The 18,283-nt window shown below is 37.1% G+C and overlaps 1 protein-coding gene across 3 annotated transcripts in view; it reads right to left on the reverse strand.

The window, feature by feature from the left end:
• GRIA3 (glutamate ionotropic receptor AMPA type subunit 3) overlaps nucleotides 1-18,283 on the reverse strand; it is a 254,308-nt gene that overhangs the window by 51,129 nt on the left and 184,896 nt on the right. For all 3 annotated transcript variants that reach the window (XR_013998000.1, XM_081125665.1, XM_081125666.1), the window contains exon 11: nucleotides 6,955-7,331. Coding sequence is in view for 2 of the 3 variants with exons in the window: in XM_081125665.1 (XP_080981791.1) it covers nucleotides 6,955-7,331 (377 nt within the window). In the remaining variant the exon portion in view is untranslated. The remainder of the gene's footprint in view (nucleotides 1-6,954; nucleotides 7,332-18,283) is intronic.

The raw sequence follows: 18,283 nt of genomic DNA on the forward strand, positions 1-18,283 counted from the left end.
TTAACCCATTCATTGTTTAGTAACATGTTATTTAGCTTCCATGCCTGTGTGTGTTTTTCAGTTTTTTTCTTGTGATTGATTTCTAGTTTCATACCATTATGGTCAGAGAAGATGCTTGATATGATTTCAGTCTTCTTAAATTTATTGAGACTTGTTTTGTGTCCTATGTGGTCTATCCTAGAAAATGTTCCATGTGTACTTGAAAAGAATGTATATTCTGCTGCTTTGGGCTGAAATGCTCTAAAGATATCAATTAAATACATTTGATCTAGTGTGTCATTTAATGCTGCAGTTTCTTTGTTGATTTTTTGTCTGGAAGATCTATCCATTGATATCCATGGGGTGTTAAAATCCCCTACTTTAAATGTAGTACTGTCCTTCTCTCCCTTTATGTCCATCAAGATTTGCTTTACATATTTAGGTTCTCCTATGTTGGGTGCATAAATGATTACAACGGTTATATCCTCTTGTTGGATTATTCCCTTTATCATTATGTAGTGTCCTTCTTTGTCTCTTACTATAGCCTTTGTTTTAAAGTATATTTTTCTGATATAAATATTACTACCCCAGCTTTTATTGAACAAGACAGATTTTAAGGTGAGCATAATGAAATGATTGTATAATACTGAACATTTAGTATTTATAAAAATGCATTTTAAAGAGCAAATCATACCTTTTGAAGAAATGTAAGAGTAGGCATAAAGTTAATGAAAGTAATGAAAGCAACAAGAGAAATACAGACATAAAACATTGCAAAATAATATACAATGCTCTTGTTATCTGTAATCATAAGAAACTTGAGTTTCTTAGTTAATAATAAAATGTATTTTATAACCTGTGAAATGATAATAAAAGTAATGGTGATTGTAAGGGCGAGGTGGGTGAATTGAGGTGGAAGAAGGCATAGAGGGGAAAAATGATGATGGAAAAAATAAAATAAACACAAAAATAAAAAACAACAAAAAAGTAAGCTGTGTGCTGTAACCTTTATCATGTAAGTTTTGAAATTTGCACTTTACTAGCTTCATAAGATAAAGAGCTGGAACTGCAGACCACTTCTCTTTTGCACAGACTATCATTCCTTTCTCTCTTTTCTTTCAAAGTATGCATCATTTCTACACTTCATTCAATCCCATGTCTATGACAGATTTTAAAAAAAAATGTGCAGAGTCAATCTTCGGTTCTTACAGTCTTCTCTGATGGGAATAAGAAACCACCTCCCAAAGACTGAAAACTATAGCATTCAGTCAGAAAAGTCATGAAATAGTTTTAATAAAAATCCTGCTATTATATCATTAATTTATTACCACACCACTACTGCTTTGAAGTGAATTTGTAGTACAATGAAGACACTGGTCCTACATCAGCAAAGGAAAGGATCTTATTTACAATGGAGGCAAAATATCCTGCTGTCTTTGATACCATTTATTTTATACCCTTCATATCTTTTATTATTCTGCACATGCTTTTCATTTTAAAGAAGGATCTATGTGTCAACTAACCTGGACAAATACTCCACCCTGTTCTTCAAAATATTTGATGTCTTGAAAACTTAACAGGAGGGTACTGCCTTTGGAATAATCTGTACCCATAAATCAGGTTCAGTTAGTGTGTTCTCTCCATTTTCTGTTACAATTCCTCCAACCCTCACATCTTCCAACTTGGCCAGCCCTCAGATGTCTCTGCAGCTCTGAAGAAAGTCAGCAGGGGGAGCATTTGTCTGGAAGGACTTGGACTTTGGACAGCTTAGCAGTTCTATCAGAGTTTTACAAATGAAATATACTTCAGATTAAAAAAATTGCAACCTCCTGCCAATATCAGTAAAACATCATGGAATAATATAATTAAAATATTTGCAATTGGTGTAATCCTTAAGGAAAGCACTATATGTGTTCAAAAAGGAATGTTGTTGGTTGTTTCTCATCAGAAATCTGCTATTTGGGACTGACTAAAATTTCATTTGTATTCTTATTGAGTTTTAGGAACTAAAATTCAAACGCAATATAACTATTAGTATTTGTGAAACTAAAATAGTTAAAAGCAGCCACTTTAAAAATGGTAATAGCTAACATTTATTGAGAACCTACATGAGGAACTGGGGTTTAGCAAGGTTTAGTAACCTGCCTCAGGTTACACAACTGCTACGCAGATTGCGAATCTAGTGAGACTAATCTCAGCACCCACATACTTAAGCATTATGCTCCGTCCACCTGGATACACCCACTATTTATCTCTCCACTCCCCACTCAGGGGAAGAGGTTGAATGGAATCTCCTCATATCTTCTTATCCTGACTCCCCTCAGTAAATCAATTCATGTGTGGATATAACCTCAGCTTATTACATTGATTACCCTTTTTAAAGGTGATTCAGACTCCAGCTGAATTGTTCACTCTATGAAGTAGTTGAAAATATCAAGCCTAATACTGACATAGACTAAGCTTCTAGATTACTGTCAATAGCTTTGTTTGATGGAAATAGAACAATGCTAAGTTTTCCTCATGATGTCTTATTGCTGATTTCCTAGTTTTTTACTTTGAGTAAACACATGCTCAACAGCATTTTTAATACTCATTGCCTACTTTCTTTAACAACAAGGGCAAAGGCAGAGTTTCATCAGAGGTTGGGGGACTGGGAAACAGCTCTTCTGCATGAATATGAAGAAAAAGATGGAATAATTGATGCACCTTGAGATCGGTAGTGGGAAGCAGTGTGTGATAGTGGAAACAATAGTACTGCTGGCTCTTAAAATCTCTATGTCCTTTGGTTCATTACATTATCTCTCTGAGTACTATTCCTTTGTCTCTGATATAAGAAATGCAGCATGACGTGGAAGTAGCATAGGTTTTGGAGTTGGAGTTAGGTTTGAATACTGGCTTTACCATTAGCTGTGTGCCTGGCAAGTTATTTAACCTGAGCATCACCTCCTTCAATTTAAAAACAAGTATAATGCCTACCCTGTGGCAGTGTATTGAGGATTAAAATCCATATGATAAAGCAGGTAAAGTGCTCATACATGGTGGGAGCTCAGTGAATGTTGTCCCTTTGCCTTCAGTAAACGGAAGCAGTTGGGTTCATTAATCTTTGACATTTCCTCCTGTTATAATATTTAATAATTTTACTTAAAAATGGTCTCTTATAATTCCTTGAGTTCCTTCAATTTTGAGAAAAGTCAAAGTGTACAATGCATGCTCAAATTCTGGGCTCACTGGAGAACTTGCCTCCCAAGTGTGGCCATTAAACAGAAATAAAGTATAATGCTGGTGTTTGCAATTAAGGCAACCATGAACATTAGAGCATACTATGCTATTATCAGGAATTTCTAAATCTGTTAATAAACAAGCATATTTCAGTGGGGTTTGCTGTTATACAATTGAGCACATATATAACCAATAGAGCTCTCAAGACAAGGGGAAACATGTTTCTTCTTTACTGTTATATAATAAATATGCTAAAAAGTACAATATTTTATCAAGCTTAAAGTTATAATTTCTTTTAAAGCATACAAAAGGCAGCATTGAAGGAGGGATCACCCATATGATAGAAAGTGTAAAGCTCATAAAGATAATAATTTATTATTCAAAAGCACAATCAGGATAATACTTGTTACTCTAGACCAGTGTTATTCCATAGGCTGTATGCCCTATTGAGTTTCGATCTGCATTAAAACAAAACAAAACAAAAAATAAAACAGAATAGAAAATATCAAAGTGCATGGCACACTTTAAGGGTAATATCTGGTGAAACTTTTGTTATATACATATAGGTATACTGAGTCATGATGGAAAATATCGTACTGAGGGCTGTGGTTAAGAAATTTGAAAGCCACCACTCTGTATGACAGTATCTAGTGCAGTATAATAAAATCTGTATCTTGAGAAAACACAAGAATTTGACATATTTCAGTGCCACACAAGAACCACAGCTTAAATTCTGTGTTAAAAAAAAAAAAAATCTGTTGAGCTTGTCATTTTCAGATCATCATCTTTAAGTCATCACTTAACAAAGCAATATGTATAAATACTTCTAAAAACAAATGACTTTTTAAGAGTCCTGTTTAAGTAGGCAGAATAGTACGCAGCACTCCAGTGGGGATATCACAAATTTAGTTTTGAAAATTCACTTACAGAAACCAATAAAATCTCCAACCTTAATGACTTTAGCATTGTCTCAACACAGATTACCAGTCATGTTAAAGATCATTCAATTATGGGATCATTCAGAAACCCTGGTCTCTTGAAGTGAATGTTTAAAAAGATAGGAAAAGAAACTAGCAAAACAAATGTACTCCCAGATGATATCACAAAATGACACACATTCTAAGCTCAAATGGAACAAAGTGAAATAATTTGGAGAATCTGACCAAACAGATTGAGGGTGGCAAAAATGTATGACTTAGACAAATGAGGCTTGCCTCACATGTTATGCTAAAAAGCTGCTGAGGGTGGTTACCAATAAGTTGTACTGCAAAACTTCATTTAAAATGTTTTGTGATTGAAGTGGATAATCTAAAATGAAGTATACTTTAAAAACCTATACAGGTCACATATCATAGAAATCTACACTTGAAACCTATATAATCTTATAAACCAATTTTACTCCAATAAATTTAATAAAAGTAAAAAAACCCCACACCTAGTAGGTGACTTTCTGAGTCCTTATATTCTAAGTGAAAATTTTCATGTGTTTCTATAATTTATTCTGGTTAATATTTGGATACATGTTCAATTTTACCAAAGCTGCAACTTTTTATTTCAGAGCAAAGCATTTTTTCCCCCCTGATTATAAAGATGTTACATTTGCTTCCAGTATTGTATGATTATGGATTCACCACCATTTTTGTTTAGGTGAGTTAACACTTAAACTAAGTGGGTGAGGTCCAGGCCATTCACACTCAATATTTTCAATAGCTTTACTGAGATAAAATTTGCATGCCATAAAATTTACCACTGTAAGTGTATAATTAATAATTTTATTTATTTATTTATTTATTTATTTATTTATTTATTTATTTATTTATTTATTTATTATTTTATTTAAAATTTTATTATTGTTTAAAATATTACAGATGTCCCTTTTTCTCCCCAATGACCCATTATTAATAATTTTAGTAAATTTAGAGTTGTGCAGCCATCGCCACAATTGTTTTGGAACATTTGCTCCCCAAAGTTCCCTTATACCCATTTGTAATTAATCATGACAGGGCTGGGACTAGGGCAAGGCAAATGGGGCATTTGCCCCAAGTACAAAATTTAAGAGGATGCCAAATCTTACTAATCAAATAAATAGCATTTTAATGCAATATTTTTAAAAAATCAAACTTAATGCACAAAACCCATGATGAACAAAAAGTCAAAATTTTAAATAAAAACTAGATCTGACCCCTGTACTTTACTCAGCCTCACTTGCCTCACCCTAATCCTGGTCCTGATTTGCCTCTTTCTGCTCCCTCCAAGCCCCCTGGAAACCACTAATATATTTTTCTGCCTCTATAGAGTTGCCCATTGTGGACAAATGGGATACTACAATCTGAGATATTCAATAAATGGGATTCAATAAATGAGACTCATATAATACATGGCTTTTTGTTTCTGACTTCTTTCATTTAGCATAATGTTTTCAAAGTTGACCCATGTTGTACTATGTGTCAGTAGTCTGTTTTTTAAAATTGCTGAGTAATATTCCACTGTATGGATATGCTACATTTTGATTATCCATTCACTTGTTGATGGACATTTTGGCTATTATAAATAAAGCTTCTATGAACATCTGTGTATAAGCCTTTATGTAGATACATGTTTTCTTTTCTGTTTCCACTAAGAGTGGAATTGCTGTGTCATAGTTTAAGTGTATGTCTCACTATAAGAAACTGATAAACCATTTTGTAATTCAGCTGTAGCAGTTTACATTCACACTACTAATGGATGAGAGCTACAGTCATTCTACATCCTCACCACCACTTGGTATTGTCTGTCTTTTTGATTATAACTATTCTAGATGATGTAGAGAGGCATCTCATTGTGATTTTGATTAGCATTTCCCTAATGACTAATGATGTTGAGCATCTTTACATGGGATTGTTAGCCATTTGTGTATCTTCTTTGGGGAAATGTCTACTCAAATGTTTTGTCCACTTTAAAAATTGGGTTATTTCTCTTTTTATTGAATAGGAAGAAATCTTCATATATTCAAGATATAAGTCCTTTATCAGATGTGTGATTTGCTAATATTTTTTCCCAGTCTGTGGCTTGTCTTTTCATTTTCTTGATAATGTCTCTTGAAATGCAAAATTTTTGAATTTTGATGAAGTCCAGTTTATCAATTTTTAAAAAATAGATTGTGCCTTTTGTGTTCTGAAAACTCTTTGTCCAGTTCAAGGTCACACAGACTTCCTCCTATGGTATTTTTTAAAGAAATTTTATAGTTTTTGTTATAAAACTTGGGTAAGATACTAAAATGGATAGTTCTAGGTAGTGTGAGAACAAAATGAAAAAAAAAGGGAAGGACAATGAAAGTGGAAGGTAAGGAGGGTTTTAAAGAAGAGTTCTATCTTCTTTCATATGTTTTCTAGATCCAGTCCCTGGACAAAGAGAAAATGTTTTAGCTCAGTTAATGAGGAAACTATGTCTGTTTGATATAATAAAGATTTAGTATTAGCTTTATCTGAATAAAATTAATATCAGTTGGCAATGTTGCTTTTATCCAGAGTTCAAATGTTTGCTATAATGTATATGAATATACTATACCAGAGAAATGCATGAAAGACATTCAAAGCAACACCAATAACACACTCACTTCATGGACGCAAGCAAACACAAGGGCTTGATGATAATTTGTCGTTGGATGGAATGTTTAATGAAAGAAGTCTGGACTTGAGATGGGTGAATACCAGATGTACATGAATGGATCATGGCCATAAAATGCAAGGAGGCATTGGATATGACATGGAAACTAACCTTGGAGAAATATCACATCCTTGCTGCATAAAGGCACCCAAGGAAAACCAAAGACTGTTGAATATTCCAAATTCATTTGGAGGATCAGGAGGGCTTTGCGGGTCACGAGGTTCTTCATTGTTGTCTTCCAAGTGCCATTCATAAGGGCTGAATCTGCTGACTAGGAAAAGAACTACACTGACTCCAATGTAAGCGAAGACGATGCACATCCAGATTTCATAAGCCAAGGGATCCAGAAATGAGAATACTCCTGGTTTTGATTTCTGAGGCTTCTTTATCATGATGGAGATGCCCAGGCTCATAAATGGCTTTGAGAAATCTATAACTTCTTCACGGACCAGCGTTATAGTGAGTGGAGCAACAGCTATATCAGCCCTCTGGAAAAAATATTCAAAAAATTTTTTAGAGACAGTATTTTTTCCATCAGTCATTTGCCACTTAATATACCTCTTTGGTGGAAATATGAAGTCTTACATCACTACAACCAATTGATTTGTCAGTGCTTTGGTTAGAAAAATAGTAGCATTCAGTGGGTTCTAAAATGCTTTATCTTGATGATAAGTTAAGGAAAGGACACTGGCTGGCCTTTTGTTCTGAGGCATATTGGCTTAGGGCAACTGACTCAATTTTTTTTTCCTAAAATTTTTTTGCTACCTTGCAACTCACCTTATATTCCCTTGTAAAATATCACTGTTTAACTCTTGTTTTCTTGTTTAATTTTCATGCTCTTATGTTTTCTTTCCCTCACTTGACTGAAAATTCTTGTGGGATGAGCATAATAGTTCATACTTGTTATATGCGCCTTCCTCTCCACCATGAGGTGTGATACAAGACTACCATACTTAGGATTACAGTAAATGAAAGTTTGCTATTATCCTTGAATTATTTTTGGAGAGTATGTTTATTAAAACATAGGTTCTTTGAAGGCAGGGACTCTATCTTCTATTTTTGTATCTATCACTACAACAGATTCTAAAGTAAAGAAACTGTAAATGCCTAAAATATAAAAGTTGTTGATTATTAAATATGATATATGCAAATATGAAAGAATTCTGTGTGGACAATAACAAAGGTAAAGGAGTTATTAGAATACATATTAATTTATATAGTAAGCCATTATTTCTAGTAATAAATATCAGTGTAGTACTCATGTATTGCATCAATAAAATAATGTGTCAATAGTGCACTGCGTAATTTCCTCAGGCAAAGGCAGGCAATACTTTTATAGTAATCCCATGAAAATAGGCACTAGGATTTTATGCACTTCTTTTGTCTTCCACAATTATTCCATTACAATAGTAGTAGGTTTTAGTCTGGAGCCAGGCCTTAAAATGTATACCTAGAAAAAGTGCTTCTGACCAAGGAAAGGCTTTTGGATGGTATATCAGATATGAAGTAAAACATCAATTTTGATGATAATTTTTTCTATATTACATAGAGTTATGCCTCAATATCTCTACCAGTGAGGACAGGTTGGGGGAGAATGATGAAATCTGAAATTGAGTATGTTTTCAAAGAAATGTTTTACTACCTTGAATTACATATGGTGATGCACCTGGTTAAGAAACACTCCTTAACTAATTTCATGGGAAATGTAGATAATGAGCAGCCAGCTAACATATATAATTTAATTCTCACAGCAACCTTGCGGTCTATACACTATCATTCCCATGTTTGAGAGAAAGAAACTGAGGCACTAAGACACTGGGATTAGAATCCTGGTCTTCCGCTTCCAGAACTCACTTTCTTAACCAACGTAATGTTCTACCTGCATAGATACTTGCAGGTTTCTACTGTACACTACTTTCATGTACAATAACCAACCTTAGCCACCCCCTCTCAGGTTCATTTCAATGCATATTTGAGTGTCTATTCTGTGCCAAGCACTATTCTTTGTGCTAGGGATGAGGCAATGAGCAAGACAGACAAAACATACAAAAGTCCTTACCCTTGTGGAGGACATCCTACAGTGGAACCTGAAGAAAGTAAGCATTTATTGAAGCCAACATCCTGCTGAGCAAATCTACCTTCATGGCTCACTCCCATCTCAGACTCACCATTTCTAAAATTAAAGCCATCATTTATCACTCTAAAGTTTATTCTCTAAATCTGTAAATAATACTTATTCCAAACTTTTCCCAGTCCCTAATCCTTATCAGTCTTACCCTCCCTGCAGATGATCTTGTCTTTCTTTACTGAGAAGATGGAAGCCATCTGATATGAGCCCCTTCACTTCAGTGTCCTTCTCTTTCTCAACATATTGCTGTACCTTCATCCATCCCTTCTATCATTCCCATCTAATAAATAATGAACTCTTTCTAAGATTTAGTTAACTTACTCCTTATATACCATATTATTCTGTTTCTTCTTAGAACTCAGCTTCATTCATTCTCTTTTACTAATTTTTGCTTCTCAATCTGTTCCAGTGGTTCTGAACATTTGGTTCCCTGCACTAGTAGCATCAGACTCACCTGGGAATTTGTTAGAAATGCCATTTCTTAGGCCCCACCTGAAATGTATGGAATCTAAAACTCTGGGGGTAGGGTCAGCTGGTCCTCCAGGTGATTGGAATGGTTGCTGTAATTTCAAAATCATTTATTGATCTGTTCACTTAAAATCATACTCAGGTAATTCTGTTTACTGACAAACAAAAATGAAACAAAAACTATTCCTCTCACCTCTTCTGATCTTGCTACCCTCTTAACCACACAACATCTCTCCCTATCACCACCAATCTTCTTGAAAATCACACCTTTACTGTCTCTTGATTTTAACACCACTTTGTCCTTGTACACCTGTGATCAAACTTCCATTCCCTCCAATTTACTGAAATTGCTTCCTGAACTATATACTTGGTTACCAAATTCAAAGACCTTCCCTCAGACATCAACAGCTCATGTTACACCACTGGCCTTTTGCACTATATAGGCATCAGAGATATTGAGGGTTCAGTTCCAGAGCACTGTAATAAAGTGAGTGTCACAATAAAGGGAGTCATAATCATTTTTATGGTGGAGGGTCTTGCCTTCCATTTGTAAAAAACACAACATCTGTGTTTCGTTTTTTGCTATTGCACATAAAGTGAAGCACGATAAAAGGTGGTATGTCTGTATTCCCTCTTCCAGTAGCTCTTTGATACTGAAGATGATGGGTTCTCCTTCTACCTCTCTGAATGTTCCTTCTCTGGATTTTCTTCTTAGTTCTGCTCTCTCAAAGAAGGTGTACCTTTGCACCCCTAGAGTCTACTCACAGGGCCTGGTTTAGGAGATAATCGATGAAGATTTGTGGAATAAGCAAGACCCCTTTAAGGCTCTGTCCTTTACTTACTGCCCTCAATGTTTTTATCTATGGTTTCAACTCTCCCCTCTTTGCAGCTAATTTCCTGAATCACTAGTTCTACATTTCTAACTGGAGGGGAGCCAAAGACAAATTTTATCTATTTTACCCTTTGCCTGGGACCAGACCTTGTCATAGAAACAAAAGCTACTAAGAAGAATGGAATTGGCCAGAAAACTAGTGGGGTTTTTTGGCAAAGAGAGTCTGAATCAGTTAGAAAGAGCCTTGTCATGCCAAGATAATTCACAGCTAAAACCACCTTCTGTCATTGGCAACATGTTTCTGCCTCCTGCTTAGAATGTGTAAATGCCCTGCTAGTATCATTTCCCATTTGATCTCATTTAAATTTAGTTGCTTAATTTTAGCTAGTTTTTTATCTTTTTCAAGTCTAAATAATTGATAGTTCTAAGAGAAATTGCCATTTATTTGTTTTGGAAGGAAGAAATAAGGGACATTTGTGTGATAAAATCACTTTGGACTGAATTTAGGGGAATTTAGCTTTTTTAAACAAGGCAAAGAAAGGAGTTTGAGAATCTTGACACCCTTTAAGAGAATAAAAACTAAGTAACTGAAACCCTACCAGATGATAATCACAGCTAAATACTAACAAGAGGTGGCCAGAGAGAAAAAGTGGGACTTCTCATCTGGTTCCCAGGGACATGAAACAAAAGAACAGATTCCCAAAGGAAGCCATTCCTAGTTTGAAGTACTTTTGACGCAAGACAATAGGAAAAAACCTCCTTCCCTCAAGCACTTGCCTTTCCCCCCTCAGCGTAGCTTTTCTGCCTTTTCTGAATGGTTTCTTTCTAAGGTGCTTTTTCAAAGAAGGTGGAGTTTCTTTTTTGGATGGTGCTCCCTCAGTAAAAAAAGCATTAAATCTGTGCTCAATTAAACCTCATTGATGTGGACCTGGCTCCAAACTGAGAATTTCCATGCTGAACCTTAAAAAAGACCTATTACATGTCAGTTGGGTATTAGACTTATTGGATGATCACTTCGTAAGTTGTATAAATGCCTAATCACTACATTGTACACCTGAAACTAACATAATATAGTATTACAGAAAACACACACAAAAAAAACAAAGGAAAAACAAAAAGCAGGTGGAAGAATGCTCAACCAAGAGAAGGGGAGGGGACTATTGATCAAGCCTCAAGGACATACAGTTCTGTAGGGGACTTGGCAACCCCTTCAACCTCTTGTATGCTTAGTGAGGCCAAAGTAGCAGAACTGTCATAGTAGCTCACAGCTAGCCTTGGAGAAGCCCTTGCCCTTTGCCACCACCATCCCCTCCTTCAGATGAAAAGGAAGTTCTGACAGTGGATTATTTCAGAGCTCAGGACTTGCTTGGCATAATATCTGCAGAGAAATCCACATAATTATTAAAGAAATGGCGAAGAGTAGATAACTAACTAGTGTCAGTAAATACCCACTTAATTCTCCTGGGACTGCTATAGCATGCAGATGAGGGGGAAGGTCACTGTCAAGGCAAGTTAAAGGTTTAGGAGGCCAACATTGATGAAAAAGTGAAAAAGGCAATTCCCCAAATACCTTTCCTGGTCTCTGCTCTTTATGAAAGTCAGCTATGCCCATGGACACAGATAATGGTATGGGGAAGGCCTGGGGGTGGCGTGGATGTGGGGTAAAGGGAGTCAATGAGGGGGGAGGGGACATCTGTAATACTTTCAACAATAAAGATAAGTTAAAAAAATAAAAAAAATAAAGTGAGCTATGGCTGGGAGAGAGTGTTAAGAATTATCCATGGGGCTAGTAAGTACTTGAACTTCTGACTCAGTAATGAAGTGCTTCACTTGTGGTGTCTGGAACCAGTTCAGTGGTCTTTTGTCCTCAAGGCTCTGCCTGTGCTGGCAGTAGGCAAGACATTTTTGAAAACCTAGGTGGGTAAGTAGAAGGTATGAGGGTATGAGGGTGATGGACAAAACCTAGTAAATGAAAAGAGCTCAGGGTAAGATTTTGCTAGTGCTTTGGCTTACATCTTGACTACTTAAAGAATTTTAACCAAGTGGCTTAAGAGTGGCTGTGGGGATTCAGTAAACACGCCAAATTAGGTTTGATTTTTCCACTCACCAGTGGCAAACCAGAAGCAACTGCATTATTGGAGGGGATTTAGCTTGAGGGGGTTTATAATCCTTTTCATAGGTGGGTTGCCAAAGTCATAAATTTCATAAAACTTAAAACCCAACAAACTCATATGTGGAAGGATGATGCACTTAAGAGTCTGACTGGTTTGAGACAGAAATGACAGTTTTATTGTCATTAATTTTTTTTTTTGAGCTGGAAGTCTTATTTAATAGCTTAAAAGTAGTTTCATCTGATTATCTGATACAAACATTGAAACCCACCTGGAGACTAAGCATGAGCAGGAGCTTGTCAGCCACCATTTTAAAGCACTTTCTGAAAGCAAAGAGGAGGATAAGAGAAAGGAGGTATGTAATGTACTGGTGTGGAATGCATAAGATATTATATGTTATCCAAGAGAAGAAGTAGGCATGACCTATCATCCCCATATCAACCAGGAAGTTCTAGTGGCCTTTGACAGAACTTTCCCTTGGAAAGTTTAAATGTGTTGGAAAGGAGTGGGACAGAATCAAGCTAGACAATAGGAACATAATTGCTGCATGTTGGGGGACAGGATGTAAACTGTTTTATTGGCTATACTGTATGGGATTTTTACGGTCAGCAATTGTTAAGATCTGGAGAAAGGAATGTGGTCTATTTAAATCTGTGCAACAACAAGCAGTGTCACAACAGGGCCTCCTCATTTCCTTATCCAGAACAGATGTCCCAGTCTGGATCTATTGGTTAAGGCTCCTTGTCCTTGGGGAGCTGAGAGTTAAAAACAAAATGAAGATAAAGGAGCATCCCTAGGTCTGAGGAAAGGCCTTGTGAGACTAAATTTGCTTGGAAATATTTCCCCACCCTCTCTGCTCAGAATGGCAGACTTCCATGTGACATTAATGCTCCTTCCTGGAGTTCATATGCATCATTTGAAAGAAAGGGACACTTTTATCAAACCATCAGCCCTTCTGCCAAAGCCTAGTGTAATCACCTGAAGAATAGAGGAGAAGATTTGGCATCTGTTACTGCACCTTTGCTTCTCTGCCTTTTAGCTGGAAGGACAGATTGACTTTCTGTCTTTCTTAATGGAAAATGAATCTATCTTAGGATAGTGACAACCTAAGAGATAATTTCTTCTAGGTAGAGAAATGTCAGTGTGAATAGTATCTATAAAATTTCCATTTGTCCTGGGAGTGTGAAGGAGTCTGAGGATACCCAAGGGATGTGACCTGGAATCAACTGTTCCCAGTCTCATCTTCATCCCCAAGCTCTCTGCTCTATTCTAAGCCAGAGGTACCAATCTAGGCAGTAGTTTGTCTGGCTTTTCTCAAGGCAACTAACTGCCCCCCCCACTACCCCCTCCCTTTATCCTTAGTTCTAAGTTCTAGAAACATAAGGAATGCTGCAGCTGCCCACTGGCAAGTGTCCTTTTGTCAATTAGACCTCAATTTTCTTCCAGCCCTTTCCCTGACTCTTTTTCTGTTAGGTTATATATATTCTCAAAGGGCAGAAACCCAAAGCTGTCTACATTGGGTTTTCAAGTATTTCAGTGATAACTAGACATGTATATTATATTATCCTGGAGGCCACAGATAAGCAGCATAGGTATCTTGGATGAAAAATCTTATAATCCAACTAGATTGTAAGCCCCTTGAAGGCAGGTGGGGATACTATATATGATATAACACCAATGTTCCCATAGTTTGACAAGCTTAGTAAACTGGACCAGGAATCATAAAATCTGAATTATAGTCTAGGCTCTGCCAAGCTGCGTGATTTTTTTGACCTTATCAAAATCCCTGCCACTTTTCCTGTCATTCCTCTCCTACATTAGGCTGTGGTGTTCTGGTTTACTCATCAGGCAGTTCTAATGTCCAGTCCTAGCTAGTCCTCATATTTATCTGTAAAATGAATGAAAAGGTAGGCTAAGAAATGCTTAAGAACAATGCTAGCAATGAAGTGTTTTCAAATGTACTTTTAAAAGACATGCTATTTGGAAGCCATAAAAACTTGTGGTCTGTAAGTCATTTGAGCTGGAGATAATTACCAGGTGGCAACATTATAGACATACAGTTCTAAATCAAAACTGCTAAAAGCAGGTGGACAGTTTCAAGTCCATAATGTTCTGAAGAGCTTACATAAGGGACACATCGTGTCCTACTGATGTTTGTTTCAAAAATAGATTTCTTAGTGATACAAGGTGTTCCAACATCAATCTTGACTTGACTTCCTTTAAAGGAAAAAAGACCATTTAGAAATCATCTGTAAAAGTGGATGATTGACTTCTTTTTTTTTTTTTAAATATATCTTTATTGATTTCAGAGAGAGGAAAGGAGAGGGAGAGAGAGAGGCTGAAACATCAATGATGAGAGTCATTGGTCGGCTGCCTCCTGTAGGCCCCTGACTGGGGATTGAGCCTGCAACCCGGGCATGTGCCCTGAACGGGAATTGAACCCCGATCGCCTGGATCCTAGGTCGATGCTCAACCGCTGAGCCACGCCCGGCTGAGCTGATTGGCTTATTTCTTCTTTTCTAAATTTAATTCATTTTGACTCTTTCTTGAGACTTATGGCAGATACTGAAATCTCCTTTGCAAAGCTTTTTTTCATGTCTTCATTTTTTAACCTGATCAGTTTTACATACTTAAAGCATGAGAAAACACCCTAAGATAAAGAAGTGCCTATCTGTATAGTTCTCATGTTCATGTTCATTGCAAGAAAAGTTCCATGTTTTTCATCCTTTTGCTTATTAAGCACTTAGGAAAGTCACTGGGGATTTTCTGTCCTTCTTTTCCTTAAATAGCTTGCAAACCACAAGAGAGGACAGGCCTGCCAGAAACAACTGTCTGTGTTTGAACTTTTCTCCATTTCTCCCAATGATAGAGAAGTTGAAAACTTCCCCATGCTGAAGATTAAAACTTCTAAATGAAGATGAAAACACATTTAGCTTATGAGATCATCATCCTAACAGAGAGCTCTCACTCCAAACATGACAAAAACATCCATTTTTCATAGCCACAGGTTTTAGAGGAAAGTAAAATTTGGCAATCCACTCAAATGGGTTGGTTTGCTGTCAGTTCCCTGGAATAACTTTATAATCCCAGAAAGCATTAGAAACTTGTTCTAGGTCATGGGAGAGAAGAGGAAATTTCTGTAATATCCTTCCTTGGCTATTACTTTGGTCTTCAGTAGAAAGAATTGGAGGGAAAAGACGGGAAGATTTCTCCAGGAGAATTTTAACCTATTTAGCAGTAGAGAGATGGCTTCTAAATTACTAAACAAATAAGTAACTCTAATTCTCAAGCTCCTTCACTCACACATACACAAATTGGAAAGGGGAAGAAAATGTGGAGATTGAGTTCAGTACAGAGGGCATGCCAGAGGAGAGATCAAAATCCAGTGAGAAAGCTGGTCTTTGTCTGAACAGTGTCAGGAAATCTGCCTTGCTCCACATCACTGTGTCTAATGTCCTGCTTAATGCCAGGAGGGCACTGAGCTATTTACAGAGTGAGACAGGTTTTCTTTTGAAACACTAGAGAGCTCTGGCTATTGGATCATGATGGGTTTGTAGAACTCATGTCAGTTCTACTCTGGCCCAATGGAAACTGACAACCTAAATTCCTTGCCATGCTTCTGTGGCCTAACACTCTTTTCAGAATGGCTAAGGCACCAAGGGCTTTTGCAGTAAACTGTCTTTTAGGATAAGATGGGTCTGAAACAATACCTTGGCAGCTGGGCAGTATAGTGCAATGGTTGAAGAACATGGACTTCATAGTCAGAAACCTGGGTTCTAATCATTGGGTCACTACAAGCTGGTTGGTCTTGGAATGAGACTTCACTTCTCTAGGTTTCAATTTTTTCATCTGTAGAATGGTGTTAATAATGGCACCTCCCTTGGAGGTATGTTGTGAGGATTAAGTTATATAATGCCTTTAAGGAATTAGCACAGTATCTGGCAACCAGGAAATATGTGATAAATGGTAGCTAATAATTAATAATAATAATAACAACAATGATGTCATAGGATTACCTCCTACCATGAACTCAATTTAATGAATATTGGCTATGAATATACTGGATGCCAGACATTCATTCATTAGAACTAAAACTAAGAGCAGCGAAGAGCTGTGAACAATACAGGACCTTTTGGACCCTGAGTGTTTGGAAAAAGAGGGACAGGAAAGAGAATACTTGATCACCAACTTGTAAAATAAGAGGTTAAAGCTGTGTCAAGACCATTCAGAGTTTCTCAGCGTCCTTGGGAAGCATGACAGATGCTATGCCCCTTGTTCAACCCCCTCTCTTAGGCATTATAAGTTCTTCTCTTTTCTATAACTGGGTTCACTTGAATCTCATCTATAACTCAGTCCTGCCCCAGTTCCAGGACTAAGCTTGACCCAAGACAGGAGATAATTGGCTCCAGCCCCATAGTTGGGGGCTAAGGTTCAAACTGCTTTGCAGCTTGTCTGACTCGAGGATAGTGCCCTAATTTTTATACTTGAGGTCCAGTCTCATTTGAAACCTTAATTCCCTCTCTGTGCCCTTATTTTTAGAAATGAGCTTCTGCCTTTATGCTTGTTCCCAAGGACCTGTTCCAAAAACTTACTTAGTGGCCTCAGTTCTATCTTATGATTGAATAGCTACCACCATATTCTTGCTGATTCCCATCTCTAAGCACTAGAGTCCTTATCCTGAACTTTCAGTCCAATAGGTAACTTGGACGTTTGCTTCTTGATAGCTTCTTCTCAGTATACTCACCCCCTAGGCTCCTGTCTTCCTTTAACCAATTGTCTAGACAAAGACTTGTCATTGTAAGTAATCCTTTCCTGTTAGAATTAAAGCTTTGCTGCCATCACCTGTACTTGAGTTAGTGACTGGTGACTGGTTCATCCAGTGGGCTGTTATGCCCAGTTCTACTTCTCTCCATATGCCTCACTAGGCAGCCCAAGATCTGATATTCCTAATAAGAGACCAGAATCTTTTAAAGCAAAGCCACTGAGGAGCTCTGAAGATACCGCTGTACTCTTTTTAAAAGCCCTAATTATCAGTATAATTCTTCTGTACTTGGCCCATGGGCAAGCCCTTGGCAGAGGCATTCTGTTCATTCATTAATTTTTTTCAACAACTATTTGTTGAACTTCCATTATGTACCAGGCTCATCTAGTTGGGGCAGCTGAACTTGTAAATAGATCATTATAATACAAGTTCAAAAGTACTATAAGAAAGCAAAAAAGTAATCTAAGGAAGCAAAAAGCAGGGACACCTAACCAGACTGCAAGAGAGTAAATGAGATTAGGGAAGACTTTCTGAAAGAGTTGATATCCTTGAGTTCTGGGAGACTAGTAGGTGATGTTAGCTGGCTAAAACAGGCAAAGGCACTTCCAGGCATGCCCTAAGTGAGGGCTGGGCACCTTCATGGAACAACACATGCTTCACTATAGCTGGAGCATTGAGTGTGAGTGGGAAAGAGTACAAGATGAAGCTGGAGAGGTAGGCAGGTGCCAGATTATGAAGTGCCTTATTTGCTATGCTAAGGAATTTGAATTTTATCCTGATTTTTAAAGTGGGAAATTACAATGATGTGGAGATCTGATTTGCGGAGGCAGGGAAACCAGTTAAATGACTGACAAATGGTAAGGACCTTAACTAAGTTGATGATGGTGGAAGTGAAGAGTGTGTCTGGATTTGAGAGACATAAGAACAGAGTTGATAGGATATAGTGATTTAATAGATATGAAAAGAGCAATGAGAAAAGATGATCAGGTTGCTTAGGCAACTAGGTGGGTGGTGATTCTGTTGCCTGAGACAGGGAACACAGAAGGAACAGATTTTCAATAGAGGGCAGGCTGTACTTAATGTTGCCAGGTAGAATGTCCCAATTCTACTTTCCTTTTAGTAATATAATCCTGTTGCCC

This window comes from Miniopterus schreibersii (assembly GCF_964146895.1).
Source record: "Miniopterus schreibersii genome assembly, chromosome: X".
Lineage (NCBI taxonomy): Eukaryota > Metazoa > Chordata > Mammalia > Chiroptera > Miniopteridae > Miniopterus > Miniopterus schreibersii.